General features: G+C 35.7%; 1 protein-coding gene across 7 annotated transcripts in view; it reads left to right on the top strand.

Moving 5' to 3' along the window:
* Positions 1-27,138, top strand: part of LOC105475614 (alkylglycerol monooxygenase) — a 423,463-nt gene that overhangs the window by 152,907 nt on the left and 243,418 nt on the right. For 5 of the 7 annotated variants that reach the window (XR_011622194.1, XM_011731037.3, XM_011731035.2 and 2 more), the window contains exons 6-10: positions 6,887-6,953; positions 10,168-10,233; positions 10,323-10,402; positions 14,448-14,582; positions 16,482-16,598. Coding sequence is in view for 6 of the 7 variants with exons in the window: in XM_011731037.3 (XP_011729339.2) it covers positions 6,887-6,953; positions 10,168-10,233; positions 10,323-10,402; positions 14,448-14,582; positions 16,482-16,598 (465 nt within the window). In the remaining variant the exon portion in view is untranslated. The remainder of the gene's footprint in view (positions 1-6,886; positions 6,954-10,167; positions 10,234-10,322; positions 10,403-14,447; positions 14,583-16,481; positions 16,599-27,138) is intronic. The other 2 variants (XM_011731038.2, XM_011731039.2) reach the window with 2 other exon arrangements.

Below are 27,138 nucleotides of genomic sequence, written 5' to 3'. Positions count from 1 at the left end.
AGAGAGAGAAAGATAGAGAAAAAAAAAATGAAAGAGGAGGAGGAGGAACAGAAGTGAGGTGTGGGAGAACAAAATTGGCCAGGAAAAAGCCAAGTAATTATGGCGTAATTATTCATTTAATTTTAGACTTGGCTGACACGGAATCTTGTCACTAATTTACCTGAAAATTAGTCTTTAAAAATTGTCATTTTCAAACTTTATTTTAAGCATATCTTTCTCAGCTGAATCTAACATGACAAAGATTTTTCCTGTCAGATAATACATGTATGAGAGGCTGGCTTATTATTTCCCTTAAATACTGGCTACAGTGAATAAGGAGACCCACAGTGGTCTGGACTCCGCTGGAACATCAATCATGCATGACATTATAACGAAAAGTCTTGACTAGTTATAGTCAATGTTGTCACTCTAACCTATGCTCATCTAAATGCAGACATTTATCCTACTACGGAGATTTCATTTCACTTCACCCAAACCCAGTCATTCCTCAGCATTTAACATATCATTTTGCACATGCATGTTTATAAAGAGGGTTCTGTAAAACACATGCTTTTTAGGATATATTTTCCCTATTATGATTTTTCCCTCTCGGACAAGAATCATAAATTTTTGTAAGCATCTTTGATTTGCAATGAACTTTACAATTAACCATAGATGCATGCCTTCTTTCTGAAAAGTAAGTGGTTATAAATATTCCTATGACTTTTCATTAACATATTCTAGTATTTTAGTATCCATTTGCAGATGTAAAAATTGAATAATAATATTATGGGCATTCCCAGTATTTAGAAAGTCTCTTCGCCAACCTCAATAGTCAGAATGAGGTAAGAGGAGGCAAATTTCCAAGCAATTCAAACAAAGAAAATAATTTGTTTTGAACAAACTGAATACTTTTGATGAAGATAAGTCTTGTTCTCTAACTAAAATCACCAGTTAATTGCATCTCTACTTTTAATCAAGCCACAAAAATCTAACTACTCAATGTTTCCAATCAAAGGAAAAGAGAAATAATTATGAATTATATAGAATGGAATATGTTAATTGAATAAAAACTAATTTCAAACAGACTGTTATTTACTATATTTATTTGGATGCTTTGTAGAGTTCAACTCCAGTATTTTTCAATTTAAATGGGAAAGACACAAGACACAGAATTATGTTTTTTAGGTAATATAAGGTAGTGAGAAAACTTCTAAAAATTGTATCATGAAAAAAACTGTGATCACTTCAGAGTAAGCATTTAATTATTTATCACATGTACATAGCTTATCAATTTCCCTAGGAAAATTATTTCAGACTGGTCACCTAGATACAATGGGAGTTTCATGAATCTTTTAGGTCTCTACATTATTCAACTTAATGTGTGAGTGCAGGGTAAGGAGGGTCATAAGGATTCTCAAAAGAAATTTCATAATCACTTTTCCATCTCTGGCTACTTTCAATTGAAACTGAAGCTCTCCTAAAACTGAACTCAGATAATATAAAAATAATTTATGGTATTCACTTGCCAATGATCACCGAAATTTCACCACCTCATTATCCAGTTTTACAGTTGCTTGCTCTGTGATTTTCTGTTTGTTCTGTTTGTTTATTTGTTTTGGCTCCTTCATTTTAGCTTTTTATCTTAACTTGCCCAACTCACTTGATTAAAGATCATGCTTGGACTTTCACTCCTGGCTTCAAACTCCAAGAGCTCCAGACTCATGCTTTGCCTCTGGCCCTGGTAATGACCACCACACTCACTCCCTATGGCATTCCTCCCACCAACTCCCAGATTAGAACACAGAAATTATGCAGTGTTTTCCTCCTGAACAATAAAGGTCTGGAGCACAGAAAGACCCCCATATCCACAAAGCAGAATTCCTCCACTTGAGCACTAGTGATATTTTGTACCAGATAATTCTTATTGTGGGGACTTGTCCTATTCCTTGTGGAATATTTAACAGCACTAAACCAACCACTGCTCACTAGATGCCAGTAGCACTTTTCCCAGCTGTGACAACTAAAATTATCTCCAAACATTGCCAAAATTGCCTGGGGATAATAATCACCCCAATTTGAGAACCACCGCTATAAAGAAACAAGAGTGTGAGAGGAGTAAGAGGGATTTATCTGTTGATATACTATTGTCAAACAATCACAATGTGTAACCAATGTTGTATGTGACCTGAGAAACACAGAGAATGGTAAGGCACAATTTTCATCCTCATGAAACTTGCAATATAGTATGAGAAATGAAAACAAATAACTAGCACGCAGAACTGGAAGACATGAGAATTAACGATCTCTCAATATGCATCCAGAGAAAGGAAAACAAAACTCTCCTTGGGAAAATCAAGAAGGATGCTTGGAGAATTGATCTTGGAGAAAAAGCAGGATTCCAGAAGCTTTTAGGAGGTTAATGTCTTAGTCGGAGAAGAAAGAGAACATTAGAAATCACTCTCCAGAAAGAATGTGAACGGCTTTGAACTCTGAAAGGTTTGGACAATGTTTGGTTCATTACAAGGAGTCTTTTTATTTGGCTTCGTTTTATTTTTGGTCAGGGGAAATGACATAATGAGATAACAACGGTCTCATGGCTCCCTCTTCTCTTGCTTTTATATTTAGCTCTCCTTTCTCACTTCCACCAGAGATTGGAGAGGAAGAAATGAGGAGTTTGTGATCATTCCAACAAATTGTCCAGAGCATTTTTGTTGAATGAAAGTGAATCATCATGGAGCTTACTGTTACAAAATTGTTATTTGTATTATGTATATATTTATAATTTGTTACTATACAAATAAAACAGCTTAAGAAATAGTCTGAAAATTTTAACAATTTTAAGAAATGAGCTAAAAAAATGTTTAAGTTTCTGTGAAGTTTGGATGAGAAAATAGCACTCAGGTTTTACTGATCTGTAAACTGACAACACAATATAATAAGAAAGGCAAAGGAAATAACCTAGTCAACTCTGTTTAGGACATTGGCTCTTAAACCTTTACGAACTCATGCTTTCTTTTCAGTATATAATAGAAATGCTAGAATTTCTCCCCAGAAAAATATCATAGGCACTTATTTACAAAATGTCATCTAAAACTTCAGGGTTTTTCTGACTTTCTGAAACCCGTCATGGCCCTTCTAGGCATCCATAGTTCTCAAGTTATAAGACCAAGGAAAAACCAGTTACAGAATACAATATTTAGAGCATTGCTTCAGAGACCAAAGGAGCAGCCAAAAATCCCTAAAATACCATATGGGAAGGTTTAGAAGCTGAAATCCCTGGGATCTTTATAAATACCTGGCATCATTTTAACTAATATGAAATAGAAAAGGAATTATCATTTTCTATTAAAGTTCTAAAAGTTTAAAGTATTTTTATTCAATGGAAAATTGCTGTATGTCTTAAAAACAATATGATAGATAAGTAGAAAGATTCATGAGCTGAAATCGGAAAGGGTTTAGGGCTTATTCCAACCTGATTAAACTTAAACTAGTAGTTTAACCTCTCTGAGCTTCAGTTTTATGGGTTTTTTTTTAAATAATGAAGTATTGGACTATGTTATTTTGAAGCCCTCTGTATGTCCTAAAATTTGATAATTTAAATAAACGCATCTATGTCTAAAAAATAACACAAATAACTTCTAAAAATGAGAATTGCTACAATTATTCCCAGAGTAACATATTTTCAGGAAGTGATTCAAAGCTAGACGTCGAATTGCCAAATGGCTGAATTTGCAAAAGTAGGCGATAATTAAGTCGTTATGCTCAACCCTTATTAAATATTAATGAATTCTCCATGACTTTGAATTGGAAGGGTTTTTTACATGAGAGGCTCTGACTGGGCTGTCGGAATGATGAATCATTTCTCACTCAGAGGTGGTCTTCCCCAGCTCCAAGGTACTCATAGGCACTACCAGGAAATTTATCTGTGGTTGACTGTGTTGTACTTGGCTTTTAACTATTTTTTTAAAAAGGAACTTTCAATGTTGATATCACCATCCTTTAGCCTGCAGGAGCAAAAGATTTTCACTGCGAAAAAGGGCTTGACATTAAAAAAAATAGTGCACTCAGCCAAGGCTCCAGTCATCTGCATGCACTCACCATTTGTGTGGCTTTACATCTGGCTGCACACACGCCAGGGCCTAGGATCAGAAATGCATCTGGGGAGCAGAAGCTGGTCAGTGTAGTCCTCTCCACCCACATTTGTTGTTTGTTTTTGTAACACATGTTAGGCACCAAAGGGACAAACAAGGGTAAAATGGTTTTATCCTTTCTCATCTGGTTCTCTGCCATAGATACAAAGCCCAACCAAAGCATCAGATTTCAATGTCCAGACTGCTGAGGATCCCCACTTTCTTGTTCTCTATTCTTCACCATTCTTCTTAACAAATAGTTTTTCACCAAGTAGAGAGCAATGTAGTCCAATCAAATACAGGGTTATTCATCTATACCTTCTTCCCAATTCCTGGTTATTAACAGTGTATTTATGGGATAATGCTTCTTGTGCTTTATTTCATTGGAATGTATTCTCTTATAAGAACTATATATTCATGGTAGTTTAAACTCCTGAAATTAAAAACACAGATAATCTTTGGTATATAAATGAGCTCCATCGTATGAATTAATCAAAAGTTCTGCTGTTTGGAGGTCAAAATATATCTCTCATGGAAATAATTTTAAAAATAGTGGATAGGACCTTAGAGAAAAGGAAGACAGAGAGAGAGAGAGGGATGGGAAGAAAAGAAAAAAGGAAGGAAGGAAGGAAGGAAGGAAGGAAGGAAGGAAGGAAGGAAGGAAGGAAGGAAGGAAGGAAGGAAGGAAGGAAAAGGGAGGAGGGAGGAAGGGAGGGAGAGCTAAACTGACACATAAAATACAGTATACATTATTTTGCATGCAAATGTTTCTGTCTGTTCTGTAATGGAAACTGGAAATCCTTTAGCAGCTGGGCAACAGGGAGAGAGGCAAGAACTGTCTCTTTCAGGTGGGTAAACAATGTGCCTAATGGAGAGATGTTGATGGCCTCTGTCCCAGAGAAGGATAAGTTTTGACATGTGGCAACATTGCCACAGCTTCCATTTCAAGAGGGTACATGATGCTACAAGCTGAATATGGTATGGTCACCCTAACTGTTCACATTTATTGAGCAACTGTAAATTGGGTGTTTTAATCAGAGATTGCCAAACAATAATTAAATCCTACTAGATAAAGAGTTTTGAATTAGAAATATGTCTGAGACTTAGGCAATCTATTATTTTCCAGTTGGCTTAGTGAGCATTTATGGACATTACTAGCAATTTGTTCTGTTTAAGTTTTTAACTTAAATTTTTTCCAACATTCATAAAATTAGAGAATAACAGAATAAATTTATATATCTCCATCATTTTGTTTCAAAACTCAAGATTTTGATTTATTTGCATCAGTTATCCTTTTTTTCTTTCTTTTTTCATTGCCAAAATATTTCATAGCAAAATCTGGATCTCCTCTCATGTATATTTCAGTTATACAACTCTAAACAAACACGTCTTCTAACACAATGGCAATACCTTTATAACTCCCAATGAAAATAATATTTTTCCTATCATCTATTAATAACACCCTGTTTATAATACATTTTTCTTTATTGCCTATAAAATGTCTTTTATGTTAGGTTTGTTCAAATCAATATCTAAACAAGGTGTACACCTTAAATTTAGTTATGTGTGTTAAATATTTTTTCATCTTAAACAGTCCCATCTCTCTCTATTTCTTCCCACAGCACTGACTTACTATCAAATTCATATCAGCGTCATAATTGTCAGTGACTATTTTTCCCTTTAGCATCATTTAACTCATTTCTTTATTCCTCATATATCCTGCAAATGGAAGCTAACCCTAAAAGTGAGTCATGTCTTAAAATATCGTGACAATGTATTGATTTTCTCATTGGTAGGCTCTAACAAATCAGTTTAGATTGTGAATAAAGAAAAGTAAAATATCTTGGTATCTGCCATGGTTGGTGGATGTTCAAGTTGTTCAATATTATTAATATAACATACCAAATGTCTTACATGTGGGCTGCTGTACTTTTTTCATGACACCTACCTGGTTCCTACGATTTTTAGAATTTACAGACTCAGAACTAGGGGATTCTTACTAAGAAATGTTGTGAGAATTAATTAGAAAGTAAGGCACTAGATACTGAAGTAACTTTAATTGTGAAAAAAAGGCCCTTTTACATATTTGACTTTGAATTGCACCTCTAAGATGTAATGGTAGACGATGCCTTGAAAGGTAAGAGATGATTTAGTATTCTATTTGAATGAGTAGGATCACCCTAATGTAATAGATTACTGATACAATATTAAGTTGTTGCTGCATGGCTGATTACAGGGTGAAGTAACTCCAGGAAACATAACACAGTGTTTTCACTCTCCTAGTAATGCCCTGCTCTCATAAATAATCAAAGCCATAGTTGAAAGGCAAAAACTGTAACACAACATGAAACCTAAGGGAATTGTGCTTTGGTGATAGTGGTATGTAATACAGTAACATTAATAATCTTCGGAACAACATTATTATGTAGATATGTTACTATTTCCATTTTAAAGATGAGAAAATTGAGATATGAAAACCTAGTCATTTCCCCAGGATCACACAGTAATAAGTGGAGATTCTTGAAGCTGAACTGAAAGTCTAGCTCTTAACCATGACACCATACTCACCATGCTGCCTCTCAGAATAGAGTTTTGAGATTACTATTGTCTTTATATGAATTCCAGATTTCAGAGGAACTTTTTTCCACTCTCTGATACCAACCCTGAAACTTGCAATATCTCTTAATTTATGTGAGTTTCTAATGTGAGTATTTATATACTAATACACATTTAATGATAACTGTATGTATAAATATTCCTTCTGTTTTAAACAGGTCATCAATAACCTTGGTCCTTTGGAACTGATTCTTAATACTCCTAGCCATCATAGGGTTCATCATGGTAAGGAAGTTCTATTTCTTCTCTCTTTTCCTCTTAATTTCTTTAAAAATTACATTATTATTTGCCTTACTTCATTTAATCACAATCCCCCAATATAGTCAGCCCATGTTTTACAAATAAATATAGTTTCTTCTTTTCTATCTTCTTTGGTACAAGCCTCATCTCCAAAGTATGAACTGGTGGGGTGGAGTAGGGGGATTTATCTATCTGACTTTTGGATTTTTCGTTCTACCTAAATCATAGCTCCATTATAGTAGAAAATGATTTAACCAGCTGAGGAGATGCACATTTTATGTTTTAAAGGATTCTGTCAAAGGCTACTCCTCGACCCAGGGCTGAAGGTCATTCCTATCTACAGGCAGAGAGTTAGTGGTCTTGAAAACTGTTTTGATTTAAGGAGAGCCCAATAAACCTTCCTGCCTAAGGCCTTGAACAATCTCAATATAAGCTGTGTTTCCCTGACAAGGAGAAAATCCCAAGTGGCTAGTGCCTAAGGTTTAAAGACACCAACTTAAGTAATAACAAAAATGTTCACATTGTGTACCCTGAGCCCTATAGAGCAATCGTGCATATCAGCATTATTTGTGACAGAAAAAACAGAAATAATTCAAATGTTTTTCAGCAGTAGAACAGATAAATTTTATATCATACATGTAATGGAAAATGATATAACAATGAAAATGCCCACACCATTGCTATATGCAATGACATGAATAAATCTCACAAACAATACTGAGAGAAGGAAGCCAGTAAAATAAATACGTGAGTAAGTGCTATTGTTCTGTTTTTATGTTTCTAGTCTTCCTCGGCAACCCTGAATCCCTGAAGCCCTGCCTTTCCAAGAAGGGCAGGGCCCTATGTTTATGGCAGGGAGCCGAGCAGAAGCACAGGCTTCCACAGGAGGAGAGGCCAGGGCAGAGAGCACAAGCGACTTCCTCTTAGAAACTCAACAGTCATTCTCCAACTCCAGGGAGGACAGAAAGTCCCTGATTTATGATGGTTCAACTTCTGATTTTTCCACTTTCACAATGATGCAAATGTGATACATGTTCGGTAGAAACCATACCTTGAGAACCCATATAGCCGTTCTATTTTTTTTACTTTTGGTACCATATTCCATAAACCATGTGAGATATTCAACACTTTCTTATGAAATAGGCTTTGTATTAGATGATTTTTGCCTAAGATTGCAGGCTGATATAAGTGCTCTGAGCGCATTTAAGGCAGGCTAGGCTAAGCTATGATGTTCAGTAGATTAGGCTTATTTAAAAGCTTTTTTTTTTTTTTCTTTTTTTGAGACAGAGTCTTACTCTGTCGCCCAGGCTGGAGTGCAGTGGCACGATCTCGGCTCACTGCAAGCTCCACCTCCTGGGTTCAAGCGATTCTTCTGCCTCAGTCTCCTGAGTAGCTGGGATTATAGATGCACACCTCCAAGCCCAGCTAATTTTTGTATTTTTAGTAGAGACTGAGTTTCACCATGTTAATCAGGCTGGTCTCACACTCCCTGACCTCAGGTGATCCGCCCACCTCGGACTCCCAAAATGCTGGGATTGCAGGCCTGAGTCACCACACCCTGATTAAAAGCATTTTTGACTTTCAATGTTTTTCAATTTAGATGGTTTATTGAGACATAACCTCTCCGTAAGTCAAGAAGCATCTCTAATTAGTAAGGAAGTGGAGAGGCCAAGGGGATTATACACTTGCAGTTCCTTCCCTATAAAAGGAAATAGAAGGAGCCAAGAAGAACAAGTCCACATTACAAAACGAAACAGATGCTATTTCCTCTGACTGCATTTTCCTACACTCCCACCTGCTTATATCAGGGTTTCCCAACCTCAGCGCTGTTGACATTTTGAGACAGATACTTCTTTGTTGTGGAGGATGTTCTGTGCACTGTAGGAAATTTAGCAAATTCACTGGCCACCACCCATTAGATGTCATTAGTATCCCCTCCCAGGTGTGGCTACCAATAATGTCTCCAGAAATTGCCAAATGTTCCTTAAGGGGCAAAATTCTTCCTTACTAATTCAGAACCATTATATAAACCATGTATATAGCAACAGTGTCTGCATCTGTTCAGCCAATCTATCTCTACTTTTACACTATGGGAGATTTTTCCTTGTATCTGTGCATTCAAATGTGCAGTTGCATACATGGAAACCAGGAAAAGGAATGGGAACTCAGGATAGTTGAGTTTCTTGGGGTTGTGGTTTGGTTAATTAATTATTCTTTTTCTTTAGATTTACAGTCATATGGATATCATCATGTCTACTTAAGTTTTATAAAAAATGTATTAAATAAATAATAACCAGTTATTTACATTATAATTTGATTATTTGGCAGTAGGAAAATATATATGATATGAGTTTTGAAAAAATTAAGGGTAGTTTATTTTTTTTATTTTTTTTTTTTGAGACGGAGTCTCGCTCTGCCGCCCAGGCTGGAGTGCAGTGGCCGGATCTCAGCTCACTGCAAGCTCTGCCTCCCGGGTTCACGCCATTCTCCTGCCTCAGCCTCCCCAGTAGCTGGGACTACAGGCGCCCGCCACCTCGCCCGGCTAGTTTTTTGTATTTTTTAGTAGAGACGGGGTTTCACCGTGTCAGCCAGGATGGTCTCCATCTCCTGACCTCGTGATCCGCCCGCCTCGGCCTCCCAAAGTGCTGGGATTACAGGCTTGAGCCACCGCGCCCAGCAAAGGGTAGTTTATTTTTTATATGGCTTTTATGATCTTCAAAAAACTAGTCAAGTCTCACTCTAAGTAGAAAATTTCCTTCCTGAAACAGATGCAGAGAAAAGGGATAGAGAGACATCTCATCAAAAATTTAAAATAAAAACACATTTACATACATTGTTTCCTTATTTTATTTCTTATTTGTAATTTTTGATATCATTTCATTCTTAATTTTTATTTAAAGGTCCTGAAAAAAATTATTTACATTTATTCCATTTTATACTGAAAAATGGTGACAAGAAAACATACATACAGCTTTAAGAAAACACTTCCCCTTTTTAGTACAATTAATTGAAAAATAAAAATAAAAATTCCTTTATTAGGGAATAAAATCTGATGTTGTAAATGAGAAGACATTTCTAGGGAAATTATACTCTTGCTTAAATCTGAATTTTATGAATATGTTCTAAAAACAAGATGAAGGTATCTCAAAAAGCATAACTATTTTTCTGAAAAAAAATTTTCTAATATTTTTTCTCATAGGCAGAAATCGTTATTGCATAGACAAAAATTTTGCTGGTGTTCTTATTATTTGGGATAGAATTTTTGGTAAGTAAAATGTATTAAAATCAAAAAATTAAATCATCTCCCTCAATTACAGGAAGCCAAATCTCATATCCTGAATATTTATCTTCCAGGGACATTTGAAGCAGAAAATGAAAAAGTTGTATATGGCTTAACACATCCCATTAATACATTTGAACCAATCAGAGTGCAGGTAACATACTTGTTTTTTATTTTTTCTGCATTTATATCATTTCATAAATCTTACAGTTAAGAGAAAAATCAGCTGTTGAAAAGTGATAGTATATTATACTAACCTGAAAAAAAGTTTTTAACTATAAAAAATTTAGATATAACTCTATCACACAAACAAAAGTTTGAATCAAATCAGGCAAAATATATTTTAAAATAACTAATTTTCAAATATGTCTACTGCCTAGAATGACAAAGAAAATGGCTTCTAAACATATCCTTTCTCAGAATGGACCTGAAATATATTCATGTATTCAGTAGGAGCAATAGTAACATGTATAATTAAGGCTGAACCCACAGTAAGAAAAATATTTGTTTCCAGGGTGCATGACTCTGGTTAGAAATTCAACATGAGGGCTTTGCGTTACTCTTCTTGGACCCAAGTGTCAGGAACTATTACAGATTGGTTAAGTCTGTGCATTACCTCACTTGCTAAGACTTGTCGGACTGGACCAGTTTTCTGTTAGACATGTGGTACTGGTTGTTCATTGGTCTCAATGGTTGGCACTAGAGAAATCAGGAATGTCTGTGAAGCTCCGATCTGTCAGAGTCAGACCACCACAAATACTCCTGGGGTTAGGCACTCGTAAATGAGAAAAAGATAAGAATACTTGAAAAGCTGAAGAGGTTGGTCAATGACAGCTCTGTTCAGGGGACTGGTTACAACATTCGGTAAGTGAGGAAATTACTGGCTCATGTTGGGTCAGCTTTTCCAGACTACTTTGAGTTTCAGTGAAAGTTGAAATAACAAAATTGTTGACGTCTATTGGGCTTCTACCATGTGCACTGCTAACAGCGCAGCAGAAAAATGTTTAATGTAGCTATTACTAAAACCTTATAAAGCAGTGGCTCTTTTCATTCCCATTTTCTGGTGGAGGAAACCAAGGTTCCCAGAATTTAAATAATTCACCCAAAATTACAAAACTTGTTAGCTGTAAGCTTAACCAAGGTGGGTTGAAAGCTAAGCCCAAGACTGGCTGAATTCAATTTAACCTATACACTGTGCTACCTCTTTACATAAAAGGCCGTAACAGATTGCCTTCAGTTGTTCAGTGAAAGGTATTTTTATCTCCTCGTACACCAAAAGAAGAAAGGTAATTATCTCTCTTCTTTCTTCTCAACTACGTGGCATTTCTCTCTGTGTCTCTATCTTGATTAGACTTACTAAGAATATGATCCATCTCTCAGGAGAATATAAGCAAATATTTTGGATCCTTTCTTAATAATAAGCTTTGTGTAAATAAAACCAATTGAGAAAGAGTACATTGAAAGCTACCTTTTCTTCATATAGGAGTGGTCTCCTTATTGCAGTCATTAAAAAAGAGATAGATAACTTCATCTCTATCCTCTAGGGCAGAATTTTATAAACTTAATGTGCATGTGAATCAGAGGATCCTACTAACATGCAGATTCTGTTCAGTAGTTTTGTGGTCTGTTCCAAGATCCTGTGTTTCTAAACAAGCACCTATATGATGCCAGTGCTGCTGGTTGGTGGGTGATTTCTTTCAGAGGCAAGGCTTTGGGAGTGTACAGTCTTGCTGAGAAAAAGGGGGTTTATAACTGAGACAGAATGAGAAAGTGAATATTAAATACAATAAGAGCTGCACAAATAGTGGGATGATTAGTATTTTGAAAGGAACGGTGGTCAGAAAATCACAGGTATTTATGGACAGCTGCTGAAACCGTGTTAGGTTCAATCCTCCAGGTCTTTCCCCTCACATTTCCTTCAGCATTGTAATTGTCACAAGTGGGTCTAAGGTTTAGTGTTTTACATGTTCACTTATATTGTCAGAAATGTCAAGCCGGCAAGTTGTGATAATTAGGAATACTTGAACTTACAAAAACATTCACTTATTTTCACCTCCATTCCTTTATATACAGGTAAATTTCTCACCTATTCTGCAGAGGCATCAAGGCAACTTAGGATGACTTCCAACAGACATAGGGTTTTGTTTGTTTGTTTGTTTTCCTTATTATTAGGCATAAATAATTCACCTTGCCCTCCTTTGGTATCGCACATTTTCAGAGCACTGGGAAATAAATAAGTGAAAAACAATATTTTCATTTAAAACATTACCATGTATTTTTCATGGCTTGTGTCTAGAATGATAGAAAAAAAACTGTAGTCAGTTTCCAAAATTAAAAAACAGATAAGTATATTAATGTACATTATAACTTATAAGCACATTAGTTTTCTGTATCATTATTATTGCAAAGCCCCAGGTGAAGTTTCCACCTATCATTTACCTATTCCTCAGATCTATTCCATTAACCATTTATGCCTGAGCTTGCAATTTTTTGAATTTTTCCAATTAGACCTTGGCGATGACCTTGAGTAGTAGGATATAAATAACTCCCACATGCTTAGCGTTCCAATAATGGAACATTAGGCATAAATGGTTGTTCTAAATTATTTCTTAATTGCTTCAGATTCCTTATTATGATATTTTAATAAATTCTTAAGTTATTTTTTGTAATCTTAATGGTTCAACTCATTCAAAACACAATGAAAATACTAGCAAAATCACAAATTCTGATAAAGCCAAAACTTCTTTCTCCATTAATTTCTTTCTATAATTATCATAGAACTCGTCTCTAGAGTCTATAGCTGATGCTCAACCTCTAGGAGTCTTTTTAGTCTCTTGGTGCATTATGATCATATATATGTCATAAATAGCAAACATTTATTGAACACCTATCACATGTGGGCACACTTTTAACTTCTTTTTTTTTTTTTTTTTGAGACGGAGTCTCGCTCTGTCACCCAGGCTGGAGTGCAGTGGCGCGATCCCTGCTCACTACAAGCTCCGCCGCCTCCTGGGTTCACACCACCATTCTCCTGCCTCAGTCTCCCGAGAAGCTGGGACTACAGGCGCCCACCACCACGCCCGGCTAATTTTTTTGTGCGTTTTTAGTAGAGATGGGGTTTCACCATGTTTGCCAGGATGGTCTTGATCTCCTGACCTTGTGATCCGCCTGCCTCAGCCTCCCAAAGTGCTGGGATTACAGGTGTGAGCCACAGTGCCTGGCCACTTTTAACTTCTATCCATGTCAAATGCACGATATTTAAAGAATGTGGGATTCCTGTTATGCTACTTAAAGGGAATTTTTGCCTCAATTAGAAAACTTTTCGATCTCTAATTACAGAATACGGACTATTTAATACTCAGAAGTCTGGTATCACAAACTACTTAGAGTATTTTTATGAATATGTGTTGTCTGTAACACAATATAGTAAAGATTTATATTTTAAAATTTTAAACAGATATTCAATCTTTATATGTTTCCATGTTCAACTTTTGTATCCATTGAGCAACACTTAGAAAAGGTGTCATTGGCCAGGCGTGGTGGCTCAGGCCTGTAATCCCAACACTTTGAGAGGCCGAGGCTGGTGGATCATGAGGTCAGAAGTTCAAAACCAGTCTGGCCAACGTGGTGAGACTCCGTCGCCATTAAAAATACAAAAATTAGCCTGGAATGGTGGCATGCGCCTGTAATCCCAGCTACTCAGGAGGCTGAGGCAGGAGAATCACTTGAACCTGGGAGGCAGAGGTTGCAGTGAGTCAAAGTCGCTCCACTGCACTCCAGCCTGGGCAACAGAGTGAGACTCTGTCTTGAAGAAAAAGAAAGAAAGAAAAGGTGTCCTTAGGGAGGGATGTTGAGTGCACCGGGTGCTAGTTAATTCTATTGGAAGCAAAGCCTTTTAACTCATTTTTTTCTACTTTGCTGATTGTCTAAACAATTGCCCTGATTTTACATTTCAAAATTACAATTTTATTGAACTTCAGAAATACTGACAGAAACACACTTAATGGTACACAGTACATAGAATAGATTATAGCACAGAATGCAATTACACATTAATTTCTGTTGCTCTAATCATGCATAACGTATGTTTTAATATATGTAAATTACCTTGAACAATAAAAAATATACATAATCTTTGGTATTTATTCTTTCTGTCCTATTTATCTTATTTGAAATAAGCTCTTTTTTATTCTTTCTAGTTCCATCACTTATTTTACATATGGACTACATTCTGGGCCACACCTGGATTCTTTAATAAGTTGTCTGTCATATTTAAAGGACCAGGATGGGGTCCAGGTAAACCAAGACTTGGTCTAAGTGAAGAAATTCCAGAGGTAAATAGAGTTCACAGAATTGGAGATGGTGAAGATTAGTCTCATATTGTCAGGTCTACAGCCAGCCTGTACATATGCTATTTTCATGCAAATCTGTAAAAAGATGTTCCCCCGGTCAGATGCAGTCCTGTGGTGCATAACTTAGTGAGTGTCCACCAACTATGTGCCAATTAAAGGAGTACCTTCTCCCAGGTGAACACTGCCTTTTGCCTGGGAGCCCAGATTGTGGAGCAGAGCTACAGAGGCTGGTTTTCATATCCACTTGAATGCCTGCCTTTGTGTAGAGCATAACTTCACAAATACAAGCGGCTCAGACGTAGAGTCCTAGAACAATAGAGATGGAGGCAACCTTAGGAATGAGTCAGTCTAATCTTAACTCCACTCACAAAGAAATGAGGCCCCCAGAACAGATGTATCTAAAGTCACATCAAGACAGTATGGATTTTGGGTCAAACCATAGCTATATTCATTTTATAGTAGAGTAGAAGAATTAAATGCAGAAACCACATTGAAAACCAAAAACAAAAAAAAAAACAGATCTTTAAAACAGAGGAACCCAAATGAAAAACTCAGTTTTCACCCAGAATTACTCTTCTGAAAAAGAAAGAGAAGTTTCTTTTTAATCATTTAGAATATAAGTTGTGATTTCTTATCAAATAAATGTTATGTATAGTAATGCAGAAACAATAGGAAGACTAAACTACTCTTAATTTCAAGGATGATACTATGTGTATAAAATTAGCCTGTGATGTTTCAAGGAAATAAAACAAAATAAGAGGTTTTATTTAAATATTACTATTTTGAAAAAATCCTAATCTAAGTAATGACATTTTCTCATTCAGTTACCAAAGCCGCCTGGAATAAGTTTCCCAGACACTTTTGTTTATGTTCATAATTAGTAGTGTAACATCCACCAACTTGATATAGGTGAAATAATTTTTATATTTAAACTCCAAAAACCTGTTTGCTATGATCCATTTATTGTTTTTCTTTTTGTCAGTAGATAACTCAAAGTGAATACTGTTTTTAAAGTTATATGAGTCCTGGAGTCTGCATTAAAAAAATAGATGTGTAGCATTTTGGGGAAACTCAAATGCTAGAGTAAAAATGTAGTTTATTGGAAATAACTTTTCTAAAGTTTCCAATAAATAACTTTACAAAAGTTGTTTCCAGTAAAATAGTATTTTTCTTTGAAGTATGATTACCTACACTGCCAAGATTACCTTCTCTCCCTGTGTGTGTGTTTTTTTTTTTTTTTTTTGGGGGGGGGACTGTCCCCCATCTCCAGGTTGGAGTGCAGTCATGCAGTCCTGGCTCACTGCAACCTCTGCCTACTGGGTTCAAGCAGTTCTTCTGCCTCAGCCTCCCGAGTAGCTGGGATTACAGGTGCATGCCACCACGCCCAGCTAATTTTTGTGTTATTGCTAGAGATGGGGTTTCACCATGTTGGCCAGGCTGATCATGAACTCTTGACCTCAAGTGATCCGCCCACCTCGGCCTCGGAAAGTGCTGGGATTACAGGTGTGAGCCACCGCGTCCGGCCACCTTCTGTTTTTTTCTTTTACTTTGCTTTTGCCGTCATATGTGATCATGGACATATTATCAAATAGGGAAGATCCATCCCATTCATTTTGACTATCTTTATTATTTGCACATTTTGCTGAATTAGTTCTTATGCTGCTCTTTAAGGCAGACTACATCATAATTGTCATGCTTTCAAAATGGGAAAAAAAGTATCCTAACTTACAGACAAGTTTCTATTTTAAAAAATTATGTTAGCCTTTTTTTTTAAAAAAAATAGCAAGTACATTTTTTTAAATATCTCTCTTAGTGTGGATTTCAGTTAGAGAAATAAGTCTGGAGCAATATAAAGGAAATGGTTCTTTCTTGTCTACCTAGGTCACTGGGAAAGATGTTCCCTTCTCATCATCTGCATCTCAGCTATTAAAGACATACACAGTTGTACAGTTTGCTCTGATGCTAGTGTTTTATGAAGAGACCTTTGCAGATGCAGCTGTAAGTAATATCCATTTTATATAGTGTGAGAACATTATCTGTTACTTTGTTTGAAAATGAAAATAAGCTTCCCATATTAAGGTTATGGTTTATTCTTCTCTGTAGTTGTCTGCTGTAATTTTGGCAATGTCTCACATTTAAACAGGTAAAACAAATCTTCTAAGCTACTAAATGTAAATGAATTAATTCTATCCAAATTGCTTCTGTGTAGAATGTTCACCAAGTGATATGCTGTTAATTTGTGTGATAAATAAGAAATTATTTGCCATCAACAAATTTTATTACAATTACAAAAAAAATACTTCAGAATTCAGAATTAAATGTGTAGGAAAGCATAGTTTTCATCAATTTCAACATATTTACCTTCATTTAGAGAATTCCTTGATAGAATTACTTTAAAGGGTTTTCAAGGTAGAGTTTAATTCCTTTAGTTTGACCTTTCTAAAACATTCAGAATATTCCAATTTGTCTGGTGCAAATAGAAGAGCACTAGATCAGCATTAAGTTCAGGGATCGCCACTTTGGGGGTCACTTTTTTGGCCAAAAATGAATATGTATACTACCTTGATTTTGGAAAGACCAAAAATAACATAAGGTATATAAAATATGCTGTAAATTGCAAACAAAAAGAAGAGAAAAACAGGTATTTTATTTTGTTTTATAGATTTATTTGTATTATATTTTTCATTTAAAATTTTATAATTGTTCAAAAAGGAACATGAAAGCAGTAAGGTAACTAAATTGAAAGTAGGTAAAGTGAAAAATAGAATCACAGATGAGTTTTTAAAAAATGCTGTTTTCATACCTTGTTACCAATAAAATATGCACCCTCTGAAAAACCTCAGTGAATCAGTAATGTTGAAGGTTACACGGTAACTCTGTGAATAATAGTTATATTGGAAAGAAACAGAGGTGGAGCAAAGTGGTGGTTAAGATACCCCTATTCTTTAAGGTGTATAGGACACTTAAAATTGATGGATGAAATATACAAAAACATAATTCTTAAAATGCACAGAACAGCTGGCAAAAATTGAAGGACACCTAAGGAACTAAAAATGTTTATGATATATGAATCCATTGAGGCAACTGAATATATATTCTGATAGCTGTCCTAGCTGTTATTTTTAAAGTAATTAAAATAAACTTTTAAAATATAAAAATTGATAACTAGCATGCAAAACTTAATGACTTACATAGCAGCTTAAACTAGTGCATTAAAAGACAGACTAAACTGAGGATGGGCGTGGTGGCTCACGCCTAATCCCAGGACTTTGGGAGGCTGAGGAGGGCAGATCAGGAGGTCAGGAGATCGAGACCATCCTGGCTAATATGGTGAAAACACATCTCTTTTAAAAATACAAAAAAAAATTAGCCAGGCATGGTGGCGGGTGCTTGTAGTCCCAGCTACTCAGGAAGCTGAGGCAGGAGAAAGGCGTGAACCCAGGAGGCGGAGCTTGCAGTGAGCCGAGATGGTGCCACTGCACTCCAGCCTGGGTGACAGAGTGAGACCCCGTCTCAAAAAAAAAAAAAAAAAAAAAAAACCATGAACTAAATTAATCATCCATTATACAGTGCTAAAGGCAATAGATAAACATTAAAAACATGGAAGAGGTGTTATCTTCAGATATGAAGAGCTGTGGAAAAAGTCTAAAAAGAAAAATACAGCAATCCGGGAAAAAAACTTAAATGAATAAAGACAGGATTAACATTCAGTGAATACAGAGAATAATAAATCATTTCAAAGAACAATGTGTATTATTGATAGGCATCAGTCTATCTACTCAAAAACTCCATCATAAAAGAAATTAATAAATAATGTATGCTGAAAAATGTATCTAATCTAGGATTATCATTAATAATTTCAATATAAGACCTATGGAATTTTTTTAATTACTTAGGAAACTTTAATTAAAATAATTATTTATTTTAATTAATTAGGCATCATAATCTAAGTATGATGATGCCACTGTAACAGTTCTATATGTTCCATATGATTTATATAGTGAATTATAAGGAAAGAAGTCTTCTCTAAATAGGTCCTGAGCAGGACTTTTAGGCAGGAGTGTCAAGTGAGACTTTTTTTTATTGTATATGGAAGAAATTCAATGTGGAGTGGATTTATTAACTAACATTACTGAAAAGTTTGGGACTATTGCTTCTTTAGACAGTGCTGGATCCAAGAGGGCAAATAATGTCATCAGGAATGTTCTTTCCTTCCTGCAGCTGTGATTTTCTCAGTGCAAATTCTCCTATAAACTGACCCTTCGTGGTGGCAAGATGGCTGCCAACTTGCTCTAGGTTAAATACTGCCATACAAAGAACCCCACAAGTGAAAATACCCAAATTGAGCCTGACGTTATGGCTTGGTTTATCTGTACATCACTGAACGAATCTATGTATGTGGTCCTGGATTATGTACCCAACCTACGAATGGGAGGGCAGAGTCAACTACACAGGATCCACATGGTCTGTGAAGAAGAACAGAGTGACTTGAAAAAAAAATGAGGTGATATATTATAGAAAAAAAGGAAATAGGCTCAAGTAGGCAAAAATAACAAATGTTAGATCTATATAACATAACAGATGTGCTCACATATAAATATGTGATTTGAACTTGTTTTCAAAAAAAGCATTTAATCACTTATAAATACCTAGTGACATATAAACATGCCTGTAGGATAACATTTTCATTAAGATATCTATGATAGGAGTGTCCATTAGGTGTCTTCTACTCTAAAAAAACAGAATATTCAATTAAATTTGTCTGGAATATGGCAAGTGTGTCCAGGATTGATTACTTCAGCAGTTCAAACATGCAGCACTTCTAAAAGGGCTTCTCTAATTCCTTTGGATTTTGTCATCATAAAATATTTACAATAACTCCAGTCATCTTGCCCTTATAGCTTTTGACCAAAGGCAGTAAATTCAATACTTCTAGAGCATCTTGTAAATTTTATTTCATTTTATTTAAGAAGGAAAACACACACAGAGACACATTTCTTCTGAGCAAACTTCCTTTCATGCCTCATTTCTCAGGACATGCCCACACTAAACCAATAACTAACATCAGGTCATGAATTAACCATGAGTGAATTATATTAAGTATAGTTCTTACCCTCAGGATAGAGTGGTACTCACTTACCCCGAGCACATTCCTCATATATACCTGGACAAAATCAGCACAGTCTTAGTACAAAAGAAATGGAAGATATATTTTGGTTGGGCATCCGATAGTGTATACAATGTGTCCTGCTAAATAGGTTTTCGGAAAGTCATGATAGAGATTATTGAATAGTGCATTGAGAAAAGCCATCTTAATTTTTTTTTTTTTTTTTTTTTTTTTGAGACGGAGTCTCGCTCTGTCGCCCAGGCTGGAGTGCAGTGGCCGGATCTCAGCTCACTGCAAGCTCCGCCTCCCGGGTTCGGGCCATTCTCCTGTCTCAGCCTCCTGAGTAGCTGGGACTACAGGCGCCCGCCACCTCGCCCGGCTAGTTTTTTGTATTTTTTTAGTAGAGACGGGGTTTCATCGTGTTAGCCAGGATGGTCTCGATCTCCTGACCTAGTGATCCGCCCGTCTCGGCCTCCCAAAGTGCTGGGATTACAGGCTTGAGCCACCGCGCCCGGCCAATTTTTTTAACTTTTATTTTAAGTTCGGGGGTACATGTGCAGTTTTGTTACATAGGTAAACCTGTGTCATGAGGGGTTTGTTGTATGGATTATTTTATCACCTAAGTATTAAGCCTAGTACCTATTAGTTATTTTTCCTGATCCTCTTTCTCTTCCCACCCTCCACCTCCAATAGGCCCCATTGTGTGTTGTTCCCCTCTCTGTGTTCATGTGTTCTCATCATTTAGCTCCTACTTATAAGTGAGAACATGCTGATATTTAGTTTTCTGTTCCTGTGTTAGTTTGCTAAGGATAATGGCCTCCAGCTTCCATTCATGTCCCTACAAAGGACATGGTCTCATTTTTTTTGGTGGCTGCATAGTATTCCATGGTGTATACTTACCACATTTTCTTTATCCAGTCTATCATTGATGGGCATTTAGGTTGATTCCATGTCTTTGATACTGTGAATAGTGTTTCAGTGAGCACATGCATACATTTAACTTTATAATGGAATTATTTATATTCCCTTGGATATATACCTAGTAATGGGATTGCTGGGTGGAATAGTATTTCTGTCTTTATTTCTTTGAAGAATTCCACACTGTCTTTCACAATGATTGAACTAATTTCCACTCCCACCGACAGTGTAGAAGCACTCCTTTTTCCCAAGAAGCTCACCAGCATCTGTTAATTTGTGACTTTTTAACAGTAGCCATTCTGACTGGTGGGAGATCGTACCCCATTGTGGTTTTGATTTGCATTTCTCTAATGATCGGTGATGTTGGGCTTTTTTTTCATATGATTGTTTTCTGCATGCATGTCTTCCTTTGAAAAGTGTCTGTTCATGTTCTTTGCCCACTTTTTATGGGATTATTTGTCTTTTTCTTGCAAATGTGTTTAAGTTCCTTATAGATGCTTGATATTATACCTTTGTTGGATGCATAGTTTGCAAAACTTGTCTCCCATTCTGTGTGTTGTCTTTTTACTCTGTTGATAATTTCTTTTGCTGTGCAGAAGCTTTTCGGTTTAATTAGATCCCATTTGTTAATTTTTGGTTTTGTTGTAATTGTTTTTGGCATCTTCATCATGAAATCTTTGTCTGTGTCTGTGTCCTGAATGGTATTGCCTAGGTTGTCATACAGGGCTTTTATGGTTTTAGGTTTTACATTTAAGTCTTTAATCTATCCTGAGTTAATTTTTGTATAATACAGTAAGGAAGGGGTCCAGTTTTAATCTTCTGCATATGGCTAGGCAGTTATCCCAGCACCACTTATTGAATAGGGAATCCTTTCGCCATTGCTTGTTTTTGTCAGGTTTATGAAGACCAGATAGTTGTAAGTGTGCAGTCGTAGTTCTGAGTTCTCTATTCTGTTCCGTTGGCCTATGTGACTGTTTTTGTACCAGTATCATGCTGCTTTGGTTACTGTAGACCTGTAGTATAGTTTAAAGTTGGGTAATGTGATGTCCCCAGCTTTGTTCTTTTTGCTTAGGATTGCCTTGGCTATTTGGGTTCTTTTTTTGCTTTCCTGTGCATTATTCACAATAGCAAAGACTTGGAATCAACCCAAATGTCCATCAGTGACAGACTGGATTAAGAAAATGTGGCACATATACACCATGGAATACTATGCAGTCATAAAAAAGGATGAGTTCATGTCCTTTGTAGGGACACAGATGCAGCTGGAAACTGTCATTCTCAGCAAACTATCATAAGAACAGAAAACCAAACACCACATGTTTTCACTCATAGGTGGGAATTGAACACTGAGATCACTTGGACACAGGACTGGGGCCTATTGTGGGGAGTGGGGAGGGGGAAGGGATAGCATTAGGAGATATACCTAATGTTAATGATGAGTTGATGGGTGCAGCACACTGACATGGCACATGTATACATATGTAACAAACCTGCACGTTGTGCACGTGTACTTTAGAACTTAAAGTATAATAAAAAAAAAAAGTAGTTTTTTTCTAATTCTGTGAAGAATGACAATGTTTGTCTAGTTCTGTGAAGAATGTTTAATAGGCATAGCGTTGAATCCATACGTTGCTTTGGGCAGTATGGCTATTTAAATGATATTGAATCTTGCTATCCATGAGCATAGAATGGTTTTCCATTTGTTTGTGTCAATATCCAATTTCTTTGAGTAGTGTTTTGTAGCTCTCCTTCCAGAGATCTTTCCCCTTCCTGGTTATCTGTATCCCTAGGTTTTTGTTCTTTTTGTGGCAACTATGAATGGAGTTCATTCTTGATTTTGCGCTCGGCTTGACTGTCATTGGTGTATAGAAATCCCAGTGATTTTTCATATGGTTTTTGTATCCTGAGACTTTGCTGAAGTTGTTTATCAGCTTAAGAAGCTTTTGGGCCGAGACCATGGGGTTTTCTAGATAGGGAATCACGCCGTCTGCAAATCTGGATAGTCTGACTTCCTCTCTTCCTATTGTGCCTTTTGTTTCTTTCTTTTGCCTGATTGCCCTGCCCAGAACTTACAATACTATGTTGAATAGGAGTGGTGAGAGAGGGCATCCTTGTCTTGTGCTCGTTTCAAGGGGAATGCTTCCAACATTTGCCTATTCAGTATAATGTAAGCTGTGGATTTGTCTTATATGGATCTTATTATTTTGAGGCCTTTTCCTTCAATACCTAGTTTATTGAGAGTGAACAATATGAAGGGGTGTTGAATTTTAGAGAAAGCCTTTTCTGCATCTATTGAGATAATCATGTGTTTTTGTCTTTAGTTCTGTTAATGTGATGAATCTCATTGACTGATTTGTGTATGTTGAACCAACCTTGCACCCAGGGATAAAGCCTACTTAATCATGGTGGATAAGCTTTTTGATGTGCTGTTGGATTTGGTTTGCCAGTATTTTGTTGAGAATTCTTGCATTGCTGTCAGTCAGGGATATTGGCCTGAAGTTTTTGGAATATTTTCAGTAGAAATGGTACCAGTTCTTCTTTATACTTCTGGTAGAATTCAGCTGTGAATCTGTCTGGTGCTGGCCTTTTGTTGATTGATAGGTTATTTGTTACTGCCTCAATTTTAGAGCTCACTATTGGTCTCTTCAGGGTTTTAATATCTTCCTGGTTCAGTCTTAGGAGGGTGTATGTAACCAGGAAATTCTTCTAGATTTTCTAGTGTACGTGCATACAAGTGTTCATAATATTCTCTGATTGTTGTTTGTACTTCTGTGGGGTCACTGGCAATATCCTCCTTGTTGTTTTTGATAGTGTTGATTTGAATCTTGTTTTTTCCTTATCAATCTAACTAGCAGTCTTTCTACTTTATCAATGTTTTCCCCCAAACAGCTCCTGGATTAGTTGATCTTTCAAATGGATTTTCATGTTTCAATCTCCTTCAGTTCAGTTCTGATTTTGGTTATTTCTTGTCTTGTGATATCTTTGGGATTTCTTTGCTCTTGATTTCTCTAGTTATTTAGTTGTGATATTAGGTTGTCAACTTGAGATGTTTCTAACTTTTTGATGTGGACTTTAAGTGCTTTAAATTTCCCTCTTAACACTGCCTTAGTTGTGTCCTAGAGATTCTGGTATGTTGTGTCTTTGTTCTCACTAGTTTCAAAGAACTTCTTGATTTCTGCCTTAATTTCATCATTTACCCAAAAGTGATTCAGGAGCAGATTATTCAATTTCCATGTAATTATATGGTTTTGAGTGAATTTCTTAGTCTTAATTTCTAATTTGATTGTGCTATGGTCTGAAAGACTGGGTTATGATTTCAGTTCTTTTGCATTTGCTGAGTAGTGTTTTACTTTCAATTTTGTGATTGATTTTAGATTATGTGTCATGTCACGAGAAGAATGTAAATTCTGTTGTTTCTTGGTGGAGAGTTCTGAATGTATTTATCAGGTCCATTTGGTCTAGTGTTGAGTTCAGGTGCTGAATATCTTTGTTAATTCTTTGTCTGGATGATCTAATATTATCAGTGGGGTAGTAAAGTCTCCCACTATTATTGTGTGGGAGTCTAAGACTCTTTGAAGATCTCTAAGGACTTGCTTTATAAATAATCTGGGTGCTCCCATGTTGGGTGCATACATATTTAGGATAGTTAGAATTTCTTGTTGATTTGATCCCATAAAGGGATGGAGAAAAGTCTACCAAGCAATTGGAAAACAGAAAGAAGGCTGGGCTGCAATCCAAGTTTCTGACAAAACAGACATTAAACCAAGAAAACCCATTTTAATTTTAACATTATTTTAAAACTTTAGTGATTGGTGTTGTCCATATATATTTCTTTTTTGTGTGTGTTCAAAGTTAGTAACCAAATTATTCCCCACATAGTAATCCTGACTTTAAACAATAGGTAAGTTTGTATGTGCTCTCTGTCCAAATATGTATTTTTTTAAATAAAGAAAAAGCCACAGGGAAACATATAATAGACTTGTATTATTGTAGCAGAAAATGATGATTCTTTTTTCCATTTTGTGAAGCAAACATAGGAACTAGGATACTATGGAGCCAGAAGTTTTTGGAAAATATAATGATTGGACATATAGTTACTGTTTGTTTTTCTTACATGTGCTAGAGCTAATGATGAAACAAATTGCATATTGTACCAGGTTTATTTGGCTTTTGCCTCCAAAATGACAAAATTTGAAACAAGAATTTCTTTTTGGACCAAAGCTTTTATAACAGTGGCATGAACCACATCACTCTTGACAGTGCACACCTACACATCAAACCACCAAAATGCTTAGACTTCATATCTGTTTAACGTAAGGTCTCATTGATTACTTTGTTTAATATATTAATTTCACTGATTACTTTGTTTAATATATTAACTTAATATTTTCACCCCAAATAGAACTAAAATGTACGTCATTAATAGAGCTTACATAGTTGAATGAGACAAAAAGAAAAGCCAGGTCTTCTGTGTCTAAATACCCAACTCTTGATATACTGACCAATGTTGAGTACAGTTTGCATTATTGATTTTTATTAGTTATATTAAATAAAATCTCTAAATAAATTATACTGATTCACAGAAACAAAAGATGGAGATGTACTCATTTTAAGCTATGTGAGCCTCCATGCTAATTTTGAAAAAGTGGCCATCAACATTTGAATGCTTGGGCATGAGTGAGTGCTTCCTGGGTAAAAATGTAGTGGGACACTGTGTACATTAAAAGATATGACTTATAGCATGGTTTTCACAAGATTTCTCTACTGTCATGAAAAACTATATGAGAAACTCATGTCAATATATTGACGAAGAGAAATATCAGGTGTTGAAACCCTTTTCAAACTGAAATTAGAGTTGGAGACAGCTTCATTCCTGACACAAATTAATTTTGAAAGGTGCATTTGCTTGTTTCCCACATGTGTTTTTCTTTGCAGAGAACATGCTGTGTGACCAGGAAGAAAGGTTGCTTATTTGCAAAATTCTATAGTGCCTTTCTAGTCTCAGGGATGTCTAAAAGCATACAAAGACATTAAAATCCAACAGCAATATTTGTTTCCAGATTCACTGTAGCCAATAATCACACAGAAGAGTTGTGGCTGACTTGTAATTGGGGACCCTGCTGTGGTACCACAGCCTTTTCTGTTTATGCATATATTAGAGAAGATAAATACTTGCTTGTTTTATGTATGCAGGTTCTATATAAATAACTTTGGGAGTCAAAAAAGCAATTTGATGGCCACCACAAAGGCATAAGAGACACATTCCTTTCTTACTGAAACTTGCAGAGCATACATTTAAATATATAGTGTTTCGTTTAGTGATATGACCCACGGACTTTTATGTTGATTTTGGTTTAGTAATGCTTGAAAAATCAATTCCTCAGCTGCCAGGGTCCACTTCCTGGGGTGATATCATGAATACATGTTTGAAATAAAAATACGTATTGCACTAGCATGTTCTACAAACTAAAATTGAAAAGGCAATTCTCTTTTAAATAATAGACATGCAAAAAAACAGTTTGAATATTCAATAAGGTCTTGTAATAGGATATGTAATAAAGTTACTGCAGATACATTTGAACACAGATTACTTTGATGATATATTTCAAGTTAACAGGGCATCTGAGAGTATCCAATATAAATTTGGAAACATTTTTATGGTTTTTAATTCCCCTGAATGCCACGCTCTGTAAAACATTATGGGCACTACAATTTTGTAACTAATGTTTTCATGTTGGCATTTTTTAATAAACCCACTGAAAAAACCTTCTGTAAAAAAATCAATATTTTTTGGTCTACTCTCATAGCAGAGAGTGTCACTTGCACAAATTAGATCTAGTTTAGGTTCTACATGAAAGCTTTCAAGTCAACGTCCAGGGTATACTGTTTTTCTGTAGTCTACCCCCTTGGGATTTCATTTCCTTAAGATTTTAGGTGGTAACTAAGGTAATGTGGGAAAAAAAAAAGAAATGTGGGCCAAAATGAGCATCAATTATGATATAAAGCCATGAAATAAATGTAATGAATTTGAAAGCTACCTTTCAAATAAGCATAGACTACAGAAATGTAGAAAAGTGATCATTGTATTTTCCTAAATACATTATTTTTGTCCACTATATTTAAATATATTAATAAACTGGGAAATTACACATTTAATAGTGTCATATGCATCAGATAATATAATGTTAACTTTGAAATTAAATATATCTTCATATCACTATTAGTCTTTTCTAATTTGGTGAGTATCAGTCAGCTTCTTTAAAAAGTTATCGTATAACAAACACAATCAATGATAACCTCCTCATAATTTAAATTACAATCTCACTTTGATTCATTAAGTATATGTAAAAATTAAGGAATTTCATCCCGCTTTGGAAACTCCAGTCTAAATGCATAGTTCTTTGGAGTTACATTTCCTCATTAAAAGTATTCCACATAAAGAGGCCAGGCACAGTGGCTCATGTCTGTAATCCTGCACTTTAGGAGGCCGAGGTGGGTGGATTACTTGAGATC

The sequence above is a fragment of the Macaca nemestrina genome, chromosome 4 (genome assembly GCF_043159975.1).
Source record: "Macaca nemestrina isolate mMacNem1 chromosome 4, mMacNem.hap1, whole genome shotgun sequence".
Lineage (NCBI taxonomy): Eukaryota > Metazoa > Chordata > Mammalia > Primates > Cercopithecidae > Macaca > Macaca nemestrina.
The sequence above is the reverse complement of the archived record's forward strand: the minus strand, read 5'-3'. Positions and strand labels throughout refer to the sequence as shown.